Consider the following 11,887-nt stretch of genomic DNA (forward strand, 5'->3'; position numbering starts at 1 on the left):
GGGAGCCCACCCTGCTGATAATCAGAGCAACAGCCCTTCTCCTCCTGTCTCTCGTTTAATGACCCACAGCCTCTGCCCACCACGTTTGGGATAGTGCAAGGGGGATCCTCAGGAAGGTGGGTGGGTTGGGTGCTTTCTGCCCCCCAAGCCAAGGGACAGATGTAGGTGCTGCTCAGGAGGGTGTGGGGGACAGGATGGGGACCCCCACCAGCACCTCAGCCCCACATGGGGTGGGGATGAGGTGGGGGCGTGGGGAGGGGACAAAAGTGAGGGGCAACACCTGTCCCCCAGCTACTCCTTATCCCCCTTGGGGTGGCAGACAGCTGCCCACACCTCGGCCACGAACTCCTGGGGGAAGGCGAACTCGCCCAGCACCGAGTCCAGCCCCTGGGCAAGCTGGGCTACGCTGGAGCTGCCCTTGGCTGCCTCCACCATCGTCGAGGCTGTTGGGGAGAAGAGGGAGCTCAGGGCCAGTGTGAGGGGCTGGGACAGGAGCAGGGGCTGAGTCAGGATCTGGAGCTGGAGCAGGGGAAGAGGCAGGAGCTGGGGCAGTGCATGGGCCGGGGAAGGGGCCGGGTCTAGGGCAGGGTTGGGGTAGGATTGAGGGTCAGGACAGGTCAGTGATAGGGGTAGGGGCAGGGTCAGCTCCATGTCCAGGCCCCTCCTCACCCAGGTCGCTGTCGCGGATGCCCATGTAACTCTCGAGCAGATCATCCACCCGCCGGGCAGCTTCTTCCTCGGAGGGGCTGGGCTGGGGGCGAGGCGCCGGGGTGAGTGCCGGGCAGCACAGGGGATGCTGATCCCCGTCCCGGCACAGGGTGAGCAGCCTCAGGCTCGGGGTGGGGGACTCGGGGTGGGCCTTACCCCCTCCTCCAGCACGGCCGGGCCCTGTGTCCGCAGCCGCAGCGTTTCCTTCCCGCTGGCCACTCTGCCTTCGCCCGGGGATTTGCCTGTCCGTGTCCGCTGCCCGATCATGTCTGTGCCCCGGGTCGGGGGTGAGGGCACGGCCAGGACCGGGCACCCCCAGCCCCTCGCTGCTCACTACCCGGCCATGCCCCAGCCCCCAGGGGCACTGCAGGGTGAGCCGTGTGTGGGACAGGGGGGTGTCAGGGACACCCAGGGGTGCAGGGGGGGGGATGCTCGTGGTTTTGAGCTGCTCACGATGCTCAGAACAACACAGAGCCAGGGGGTGCCCGTGGGGGCACGAACAGGTGTGAGAACCCCCGTGTGAGTGCCCCAGGGCTGTGGGGTACACACACACAGGGGGCAGTGAACCCTGGAGGGCACTCGGTCACTGGGGAGGGGCTGCAGGGCCACAGGGGGCTGGGGATGATCCTCAGGGCATCCCTTGGGATCTTCCCAACTCACCGAAGGCCTTTTTCGGCTGGACCAGGCGGAGGGTGAAGGGCTGGGCCCGCGGCAGCTCCCGCAGCATCCGGGCCACCTCGTAGTGCCGGCAGCCCACGATGGTGTGGTCGTTGATGGCCTCGATGCTGTCCCCCACACTCACTGTCTGCAGCCGGTTGATGATGCTCCCCTCCTTGATCCTCTGGGGACCACGGTGGCACAGGGACACACGGCACAATGGGACAGCCAGACACAGCCCCCATCCCGACCCACACAACCACCTCGGGGATCCCACACCCTTTCGCAGCCAGGTCAGGCAGGGAAACCCTCCCAAACGTCCCCAGGGCAGGGGAGATCGCCAGGGCCAGGACAGACGCAGGGAAGGAGTGGTGTGGGGAGTCAGGGAGGAGCCTGGTCCCAGGGAGAGGACGTGCAGGGGATGTCACCTGCAGGGCCACAGTCCCCAGGGCTGCCCCAGGGGTTCACCTTGATGAAGGCGTAGCCGGCCCCGTTGTCTGTGATGGTGAGGCCAAGCGCATCCTCTGTCTTGGTCACCTCCACCTCCTTGGTCTCGCCCCGGACGTGGGCAAAGATGAAATCCTCCAGGCCAATCTGTCCCCCCAGCAGCTTCTGCATGTCCACTTTGTGTGTGTTGAGCGTGCAGAAGAGGATCTGCCCCAGGGAACCCCATCAGCAGGGACTGGGCATGCCCCAGGAGGGCAAGAGCTGACAGGGGAGGCACAGCCAGCTCAGGGGAACTCGGTCAGATCCGGGCGCCGCTAGAACAGAGGGGCCCAGGAACCCCCAGCCTGCCTGGGACCCTGCACTGCCCCATCCCTGCACACCTTCCCCCAGCCCCAGCCAGCTGGAATCTGGCAGCCACTGCTCCCTGCCCACACACAGAGGGTAAAGTGAAGCACAGAGCCCCAAGCCCTCCCCAGAGGAGCCAATACAACCCTGAGGCCACAACACCCCTGCAGAAAATTTCGGGGACTGCATTTGCAAGCATCTGGGGACTTGGGGGAGCATAGGCCACAGACAGTGCCTCAGGGTGGGTGACCCCACCCCAGGCCGCAGCCCCTCACCTCGGTGGGCGAGATGTCGAAGACCTCGGCGATTTTGGCGTAGAGCTCCTTGACGTTGGTGAAGCCCTCGATGCGGCCCGTGGGGCTGCCGTGGGCCAGCTGCGTGTGGAACACCAGCCTGGGCCGGGCGCGGGGAGCCCGGGGGGCCGCGGGCCCAGCCGGCTCGGGGGTCGCCGGCTCCTGCCCCACGCCGTTCTCCATGGGGCCGCCCTCGGGGGGCTGCCGGCCGTGCCTGCCCGCCCGCTGCATCCCTGCGGCGCTGCTGAATTATGGATGGCGCTGGCTCCCCGCCGGCCGTAAGGCGATCCCCGCACCCGGGAACCTGAGCCGCTGGCGCAGGTCACCCGCGGGGATCGGGTGAGCTCTGCCACGTAGGAAGAGCCCCGGCCCCGAGCCAGCACCAGCGCATCCCCCCAGGCGGGGCTGGGGGCTGCAGCGATGGGCTCAGGGCTGCCCCCCACGGATCCACCCCAACAACCAAGCCCGGGATCAGCTCCAGAGCTCCCGCTGAGCACAAACACACAGGGACCAGAGCGCTTTTCTCCCACATTTATTTGCTCCCATCTCCATCCCCAGCCCAGCGGCAGCAGGAGATGGCCAATGGCAGATGCACAGCGTGGGCCCGGCAAGCGAGGGAGGGGTGGGAACACCCCGGGCCCCGGCAGAGCCAGGGCCAGGGCCAGGCCCATGTAGTGCTAAGTAAGAAAATAAGACACTCTCTAATTACACAGTCTGAGATTAATGACAGGCAGTCCCGGGGACACCAAGCCTGACCCCGGTTGCCAGCACAGTGGTCCCACAAGAGCAGGGGGGCTCAGGCAAAAGGGGCAGGAGGCAAAAGCCAGTGCAGCACACCCAGGGTCCCTGCAGGAAGGGGTCGGTCCCAGCTCCCCTGCTACAGGGTCCCCACCCTAGGACAAGGCGGGCCCAGCTCCCCTCTCCCAGGGGTCCCCCACCACAGGAGGGGTCAGTCCCAGCTCTCCTCTGCTCCCTGCCCCAGGAGGGGGTCACAGTTCCAGCTTCCCTCTGGCCTAAAGAGTTTTATTGCTTTCAGGAGCTCACTGCCTGGTCCCAGATACGGAGGGGAAGGAGGGGAGCCAAGCAGGGTGACAGGGACAGAGGCTGAAGGCACGCATCAAATAAAAGCTGAGGCAGGTGGTGGCAAGGAGCTGCCCTCAGGCCCTTGCAGGGGTGGGAGCAAGAGGTTCCCAGGCTGGCCAGGGGACAGGAGGCAGCACCAGGACCAAGGGGGTCCCAGTCAGCCCCACTGCCCCATTCCCCACAGCCCCAGCTCAACCTACAGGGGTGTGTTCATTCCAGGACCAAAGCCACCAGCGCCTCCCCTGTCCCAGTCAGGCTCCAGGGAGCCCCCGGTTGGCAGGGCAGGGCTGGGGGCCCAGGGGAGAGCCGGGGTGCTCACACCAACGCTGACCCTCTCTCCCAGCACTGCCCCAGCTGTCCCTCAGCCCTGTCACCGCTTGTCCCCAAAGCTCAAGGTCCCTGGAGCTGGCGCAGCCGTGGGTCGGGCGGTCTGGGCTGGGGGTCCAGGCTGCAGGAAGGTGCGAGGGGCAGGGGGAGCAGCCAGAGCCCCTGCAGAGACTGTCCCCTGAGTGAGCTCCAAGGGACAGGCCCAGGGTCCAGCCAGGTCTGGGATCTGGAAGGACTGGTCCTCTCACAAGTGTTCACTGAGGAGGGAGAAAAGCACAGCTGAGTCACAGAATCCCACAACGGCTTGGATTGGAAGGGGGCCTAAAGTTCATCCAGCTCCTCCCTCTGCCATGGCAGGGACACCTTTTACTATCCCAGGTCACTGCAAGCCCTGTCCAACCTGGCCTTGGCACTGCCAGGGATCCAGGGGCACCCACAGCTGCTCTGGGCACCCTGTGCCAGGGCCTGCCCACCCTGCCAGGGAACAATTCCTGATTCCCAATATCCCACCCAGCCCTGCCCTGTGGCAGTGGGAGCCATTCCCTGTGTCCTGTCCCTGCAGGCCTTGTCCCCAGTCCCTCTGCAGCTCTCCTGGAGCCCCTTCAGGCCCCAAAAGGGGCTCTGAGGTGTCCCTGGAGCCTTCTCCTGTCCAGGTGAGCAGGCCCAGCTGTGCCAGGCTGGCTCAGAGCAGAGGGGCTCCAGCCCTGGCAGCATCTCCGTGGGCTTCCCTGGACTTGCTCCAACAGATCAGCACCTTTGGACATGGGGACACCTCCTGAATTCAGGGACTGGGCTTCCCCCTCCCACAGCTCCCTGGAGCAGCTGCACCATCTCTGCCCATCTCTGTCCACACCTTTCCTGCTCAGCTCCCACCACCACCAGCTGGAGCTCAGCCCTGCAGTGCCATGGGGACACCTGTGCCACGCTCCCAGCCCTGCACCCACCTGGCAATCCTGGACAGGATCTCCTTGACACGCAGCACCAGCGGCTCGTGCTGCAGGGGGTTGCTCTCGATGGCACTGTGCAGTTTGGCCATGTAGAAGTCCAGGGTGCTCAGCGTGGGGGTCTCCCCAGTGCCTGTGAGGTGACAGCCCAGTGAGCAGGACCAGCAGGTCCCCACCCCACCATGCTCGTGTGCTGGGGACTACAGAAGGGATCCCAGCACCAGAAGCCATCTCCTGCAGTGGCACAAGCCCAGGAACACAAGGATTTTGGCCAATCTGGGGTGCAGCTGTGAGTGTGACTCCAGAGAAGGAGGGATCCCAGCCTGCCCTGTCCCAGCTGGCTGTCACATCCCTGGGCTTCCCAGACAGCTCCCATGTGCTGCAGGATGCCACCCCAGCAGCAGATGGGCACTAACCAGCACCCCACTGCCCCACAGTGCTGCCCTGTAAGGGATGGGGGACCCCTCAGTGCCCAGGCAGGAGTCCCAGCAGTCGGGGGGCCCCACAGCTGCCCCCAGCTCACCAGGGATGGGGAGGGAGGCGAAGCTGGCAGTGAGGGCCTGTCGCACAGACTGGAGCTGCTGCTGCAGGGCCAGGGTCTGCCTCTCCTCCTGCACCAGCTCCTGCTCCAGCTTCTCCTTGGCGCAGTTCATGCTCTCCGTGTGCTTCTGCAGGATGGCGTTCTGCTCCTCAAACTCCGTGTTCATCTTGCGCAGGCGCCGCAGCTCGGCCTCCCGGGCTGTGGGACAGCACCATGTCCATGGGGAGAGCCCCTCATCCCAAACCCAAATCCAAACCCACACACGGCTCTTCCCAGCAGCTGTGTCCCCACAGGCTTCCCAAGGACCCTCCACAGCCCCTACCCTTGTTTTGGTCCAAGAACTCCTCGGTGAAGATGGGCACGTCGAAGGTGGAGAAGGTGTCGCTGCACTCACCAGCCTGAGGGACAAGAGGGAGGGCCTGGGCAGGGCTGGGCCCACCAGAGGGGACCCCAACACCCTGGGGCCGGGCTGATGAGGGCACCGGGACAGGGTGAGGGCTGGCCCTGTCTGGGGAGGGAGGATGGCTATGGTCTGCCTCCCACCCCTCCAGGAACCTGGGACTCACAGCCCCAGAACTCCCTGTGCCCACCCGCACCTGCAGCCAGCCCAGCAGTGTGATGTGCCTCAGTTTCCCCACACAGAGCCTTACCTTGTGCGGGTGCCCGTTGAGTAGGGTGTTCACACCCACCGTGCCCACGTCCTCTGCAGGGGAGGAAGGAGGTCACCCAGGGCCCAGCCTCATGTCCCCAAAAGGCTCTGGCAGCACCTGGCTGGATCCTGGATCCTGCAGCCATTGCTCCCACAGCCCACCTTTTTTGATCTTTTTCTCCTGGATCTTCTCCGTGCACATTTTGTAGGCCTCTGACTGCTGGTACTCCCGCAGCTCCTTCATGTACTGCTGCTTCTCCCGCTCTGCCTCGTCCAGGTACCGCTGTGGGGGGTCACAGAGGGGCTCAGCCTCACCCCGCCCAGCCTCCCAGGAGCCCCTACCCTCCCTGCCCAGCTCCCACCCCCCAGCACTGGGCCCAGCACCTTTCTTGGAGCAAGCTCAGGGGTTTGGGGAGCAGCCCAGCCCTGGGAGCCAGTACCTGCTTCTCTGAGAGCTGCAGTTTGCTCCACTCTGCTCCCAGCATCTTTGTGATTTCTGGGAAGGGCAGGTCGGGGTGCTGCGTGCGGATCTGCTCGCGCCGCTCGTTCAGGAAGCGCACGTAGCCCGTCACGGGGGCTTTGGGGCCGTTGGGAAGGATCTTCTTCCTCTTCTTGCCCTTGGGCCAGCCCCTCTTCTTCACCGGCTGGCACCCACGGGGAGGGGACAGCCCATCAGGGACCAGAGCCATCGCACCAGGGGGACACAGGGGAGCCCCCAGGCCCACCTGGGCCATGCAGCCCCTCCCTGGCCCACAGCCTCACATGGGCTGGTGCAGGCTGAGCAGAGGGGCAGGGACAGCCCCAGGCTGGGCACCTGGGCCCAGGGATGGAGTGAGAAGGGACACGGGCTCTGGCACTCACCTCCTCCTCCGGCTTCTCACCGCCCACCCGTGCTGACTCTCCCTTCTCCTGTTTGATGGCCACCAGGAAGTTGCCATGCTGAGCCTTGCCCGTGGCGTGTCTGCAGCCAGAGAGCACCGTCAGAGAGGGCTGGGACACCATGGGGACCACCAGTGACACATCCCCAGCAGCATGAGCTCACACTCACCAGATTCCCCAAAGCCCCTGAGTCAAACAGCCCAAACCCAGCATGGCCATGGAGCCCCTGCTCCCATGAGGGGAGGCTACAGCAGAGCCATGGCACTGAAGCAGAGCCCAGCACCTGAGCAGGGCAGCCCTGCACCCTAAAGCTGCCCTGAGCTCTGGGGGCAGCCCTGGGACTCCTCAGGGACATTTGGATGGGGGTTGGCTCTTGGGGTCAGGAAACATTGACAGTCACATCCCTGCCTGTCACCTGGGCTTGGGACACACCTTGGTGGGGGTCCCAAAGGACTCTGCAAAGGAGCAGGAGCCACAGGGGTTTGGATCCTGGCACCAGGGGCACCACCTGGAAGCATCACCCACACCCCAGGAACCCTGGAGGCAGAGGGTGAGGGCAGGGCACTGGCTTGAGCTGCTGCAGCCACAACCACCCCAGCAGGTTTGTGCTGCCTCTGACAACTCCCCAGCACCTCGAGTGGCTGCACTGCAGGGCCCAGCCCCTGTCCCAGGTCACTGCCACAGCTTCATGGATCAGCAGCTGCTTCAGGCAGAGCCTCCCTGCCCCACCGAGCACCCTGTGTGGGCAGAGCCTCCATGTCCCACCACAGCATCACCCTGGGGCTCCCCAAGTCCCCTGGCAACTCCTCCCGCTGGCTCCATCTCCCAACCCCTGTCCCACTCACACCCCAGGGTCCTCAAGGCAGCTCCTGCTCTGCTGGAAATGTCCTCACCACATCAGGGAGCCACAAAGGGCTCCTGAGTATCACCAAGTGATGCTTGCTTGGGCTGCAACCAGGTGCCCAGATCTGGGAACCAGCCCAGGGCCAAACACAAGCCCCGGCACAGACATGTGCCAAAAGCCACAGTGATCCCAGCCTGCTCAGGAGGCACCTTGGCATTTCCCTTGTGTTTGCCACATCATGTACCTGGAGCAAACCCCAATCCCTGCAGAGACCCCAAGCTACTGGTATCCATTTATCACCCAGACAAGCCATCCTTGCAGTTAATTTAGGCAACCCCTTCCATGAGCCTGACACTGCAGTGGCCCTTGTAGGAAAAGTGGGACAAGTCCCTCCACCAGGACCAGAGGCAACCAGCGCCCTACACCCCCACATTCACAAAAAACCCTACAGCAAGGTGTGAGAGCACCTCTTCCAGCTCCTGGGGAAAAAGAACCCTCTGAGGCTATGCAGGGTCATGGCCAGCCTTTGGCTTTATCAGCTGCAAGAGCAATGTTCCCAGTGATGTGCACAGAAAAGCATCATCACGTTGGCCAGGAACACACTGACACCCTCCAGCCCAGACAGATCTCCCTCCCTCTTGTGAGCCAGATTCCTCGAATGCCTAAGGATGCTTTAAAAAGTAAAGTTATCTCAGGCAAGATTCCTCCTCAGCCAGTTTGTTCTGGCATTCACCTCCCTCCACCTCGGAGGAGCTTCCCCATCCGCCACCCCCGTGTCAGGAGGGCCAAGGACAACCCAGGACAGCACAAATCTCAGAGGAATTCAGCCCTTGCTGATTCTGATCTCCCAATATGCTCAGAATCACAGAATCCTGGAATATCCTGAGCTGGAAGGGACCCTCAGGGATCATTGATCCCAGCCCCTGTCCCTGCAGAGCCACCCCAACAGCCCCACCCTGAGCAGCCCTGGGAGCTCCTGCAGCTCTGGCAGCCTTGGCACCATTCCCTGGGCAGCCTGGGCAGTGCCCAGCAGCCTCGGGGGGCAGAACCTTGCCCTGAGCTCCATGCCAAGGCCTGGCACAGCTGCAGCCCTTGCTGGGCTCCTGTCCCTGTGCCAGAGCAGAGCTCAGCCCCTGCCCCTGTGCCTGCCCTGGGGAGGAGCTGCAGCCCCCGAGGAGCCTCCCCTCAGTCTCCTGGGCTGCAGCTGAACCAGCCAAGTGCCCTCAGCTGCTCCTCAGCCCTTCCCCAGCTTCGTGTCCCTCCTTTGGGCACTCTCCAACAGCTTTGGGTCCTTCTGATCTCGTGGAGCCCAAAGTGCCCCCAGCACTGGAGGTGAGGCTGCCCCAGGGCAGAGCAGAGTGGGACGATCCCTCCCCCGCACACCCAGACCACCCCCAAGGCTTGGAAGGGGGTGAGTTTCTGCTGCTCTTTCAGCAGGGGCACTGACACACAGCAGGGTGGCCAGAGGAGGTTCTGGCAGCTGGTGGCACTTACAGCAGGGCAGCAGGCGGCTGCTTGGTGCTGTGGGCCATGGGCAGCAGTCTCGGTCAGCACCCTGTGGGCAGAGCACAGTTGGCACTGTCATCGGGGGGGTGGTGGTGCCCACCAGGGTGCCCCTGCTGAAACCCCCCTCGGAGGCGTCTCCCCCGGGGGGAAATCACAGAACCTCTCCCCAAATGGCATCTCCTCCCCACCCAGCCCCTTACTGGCCTCTCCACCCAGCCCAGCCCCAGGATCCAGCACAAGCTCCAGCCGCTCCACTGACCCACCCCTCCCTGGGGGCGCCATCACAGCTCCCAGGGGCTCATCCCCCTTGCTCCCCTCCCACGGTGATCCCCAGCGCCCCCTGAGCCCTCCCCTGCAGTAACCCCCCTTCCCGAGACCCACCGCAGCCCCAAGAGCTGCATCCCGGTAACCCTCGGCGCCCCTCGCACCCAGGGCCCCGGGCACCCCTCACCGGCCCTCCCCGTCCCGCCCTCCCTCTTGGGGTGCCATCGCAGCGCCCCAGTGGGCTCGCCCTCAAAACCCGCCCTATACCCGCGCCTCCTTCCACAGGATCCCCTCACAGGAGCCCCCATCCCACAGGATCGCCCCAGGAATGCCCCTTCAAAGGATCCCCCCCGGATCCCGTCATAGCCTCCCCCTCACACAGGATCCCCCTTCCCACAGGATGCCCCCAGAGGAGCGCCCCTCCCAGAGGATCCCCCTCCCCACAGGATGCCCTCGCAGGAGCCCTCCCTCCCAGAGGATCCCCCTCCCCACAGGATGCCCCCGCAGGAGCCCTCCCTCCCACAGGATCCCCTCCACGGGATCCCCCTAGAGGAGCGCCCCTCCCAGAGGATCCCCCACAGGATCCCCCCAGGAACGCCCCTCCCGGAATATCCCCCCCCCCTCAGAAACGCCCCTCACAGGCTCCCCGCCCCCCCACAGGATCCCTCCCTCCCACAGGATCCCCCCAGAGGAGCGCCCCTTCCAGAGGAGCCTCCCAGAGGATCCCCCACAGGACCCCCCAGGAACGCCCCTCCCAGAATATGCCCCCCCTCCCAGAGGATCCCCCCAGGAGCCCCCCCCTCCCAAAGGACCCCCACAGGATCGAGCCCCCCACAGGAGCCGCCCCCCCCCCAGAGGATCCCCCCTCACAGGATCCCCGTCCGGACCCGCCGCCGCCGCCGCTCACTTGACCACGCCCCTCTATTATTATGCAAACGAGGCTCCCGCCGCAGCGCCCCCGATTGGCCGCTCGGCGCCGACTCGCTGAGCGCAGCCAGACGCGGGTTGGTTGGATGTGATGACGTCAGAGGAAAGCGGCGGAAGGGAGATCGGGGCTGGCGGGCGCGGCGCGCGCGCGCTGCTGGCGGCCCGACCAATCAGCAGCCAGCGTGGGGACGAGGAAGTGTTGTGGAGAGGGCAGCGTCTTAAAGGGGCAACGACAAAGAGGAGGGGGCGCATCTCCGGTGGCCCGATGTGGGCAGCGCCTTCAAAGGGCAACGTCATGGCGGCGTCCCTCAGCCGCCGCCCCATCCCAGTGAGCCCAGTGTGTTCCCGCCGCTCCCAGTGACCGCAGTGCCCACCCTGCTCCACCCCTCCCAGCGGCCCCTGTACCCACCCAGCAGGGGGGACCCATGACACCTGTACTTATCCTAGAGTCCTAGTGCCCCCAGTACTCACCCAACCCTGCTTCCTGTCCCTCCAGTACAGCCCATACTGATCTCAGTGACTCCATTAAATACACAAGGGGAGGTCCCCCACGACCCCCAGGCTGCTCCCAGTGTCTCCAGTATTCACACAGTTGGGGATCCCCATGATGCCTGTGGTCATCACAGAGTCCCAGTGACCCTAATACTCCTCTCTAGAGGGTCTCAGTGCCCTCAGCACTGGCCATACTGGTCCCAGTCACAACAGAACCTACTCAACAGGAGCTCCCCGTTGCCCAAGTAAGCCCACACTACTCCCAGTGACACCAGTATTCACCCAAGACGGGGTGTCCCGTGACTCCAGTAGCCACCCCAGAGTCCTGGTGACCCCAGTCCTCTCCCCCACACTGTCCCCAGTCACCCCAGTACCCCCACACGACTCCTACTAACCCTAGTGCCCATCCAAGCAGAGTGTCCCCATGACATCTGCAGTCATCCCAGCGTCCCAGTGACTCCCAGCTGACTGGTTCCAGCGCCCACAATCCCTGTACCCCCACTCCTGCAGACAGACACTCCCCACTTGGTGCAAACTGGGCTATGGGGTGACTGGGAGCAGTGTGAGGGTGTACTGGGATCAGTGGAACTCCAGCAACTGCGGCATCATGGGGATCCTCACTTGAATACCGGGGCGCTGGGAGTAGTGAGTGTGTACTGGTGTCACTGGAATTCTGGGGTGCCTGCTGGCAGCATGGGGACCATCGCCTTGCTGGGGTGGGTACTGAGGTCACTGGGAGCAGTGTGGAGGTACTGGAGTGACTGGGGCATTCCCTTGTGGGTGATGGGACTGTTACAGGCAGCACTGGTGTGACTGGGAGCTGTGTGAGGGCTCTGGGGTCTGAGGGACTGCTATGGGCAGGGCAGGAGTGACTGGGAGTGTGGGAGTGATACTGGGATCACTGGGGACAGCACTGGTGCGACTGGGAGCAGTACAGGACAAGTACTGGCGTGACTGGGAGCACTGTGGGTACAGCACATA

At 64.5% G+C, this 11,887-nt stretch overlaps 2 protein-coding genes across 3 annotated transcripts; both read right to left on the reverse strand.

The window, feature by feature from the left end:
* Positions 1-36: 36 nt before the first annotated feature.
* GIPC3 (GIPC PDZ domain containing family member 3) lies at positions 37-2,681 on the reverse strand. Its single transcript, XM_063160699.1, has 6 exons — positions 2,433-2,681; positions 1,834-2,019; positions 1,369-1,549; positions 865-977; positions 670-751; positions 37-443 (listed from the first exon to the last, which is right to left on the reverse strand). The coding sequence occupies exons 1-6, from the start codon at positions 2,679-2,681 to the stop codon at positions 292-294; spliced, it is 963 nt and encodes a 320-aa protein (XP_063016769.1). The 3' UTR covers positions 37-291.
* Positions 2,682-2,967: 286 nt separating this feature from the next.
* Positions 2,968-10,427, reverse strand: HMG20B (high mobility group 20B). 2 transcript variants are annotated; one of them, XM_063160811.1, is made up of 10 exons: positions 10,358-10,427; positions 9,212-9,272; positions 6,856-6,955; positions 6,435-6,638; positions 6,157-6,277; positions 5,996-6,048; positions 5,668-5,743; positions 5,328-5,543; positions 4,805-4,937; positions 2,968-4,117 (listed from the first exon to the last, which is right to left on the reverse strand). In XM_063160811.1, the coding sequence occupies exons 2-10, from the start codon at positions 9,247-9,249 to the stop codon at positions 4,105-4,107; spliced, it is 954 nt and encodes a 317-aa protein (XP_063016881.1). In that variant the 5' UTR covers positions 9,250-9,272; positions 10,358-10,427; the 3' UTR covers positions 2,968-4,104. The 2 variants fall into 2 exon arrangements, with proteins under 2 accessions (XP_063016881.1, XP_063016882.1); XM_063160812.1 differs by having other exon boundaries at positions 10,375-10,393.
* Positions 10,428-11,887: the final 1,460 nt, after the last annotated feature.

The sequence above is a fragment of the Melospiza melodia genome, chromosome 7, assembly GCF_035770615.1.
Source record: "Melospiza melodia melodia isolate bMelMel2 chromosome 7, bMelMel2.pri, whole genome shotgun sequence".
NCBI lineage: Eukaryota > Metazoa > Chordata > Aves > Passeriformes > Passerellidae > Melospiza > Melospiza melodia.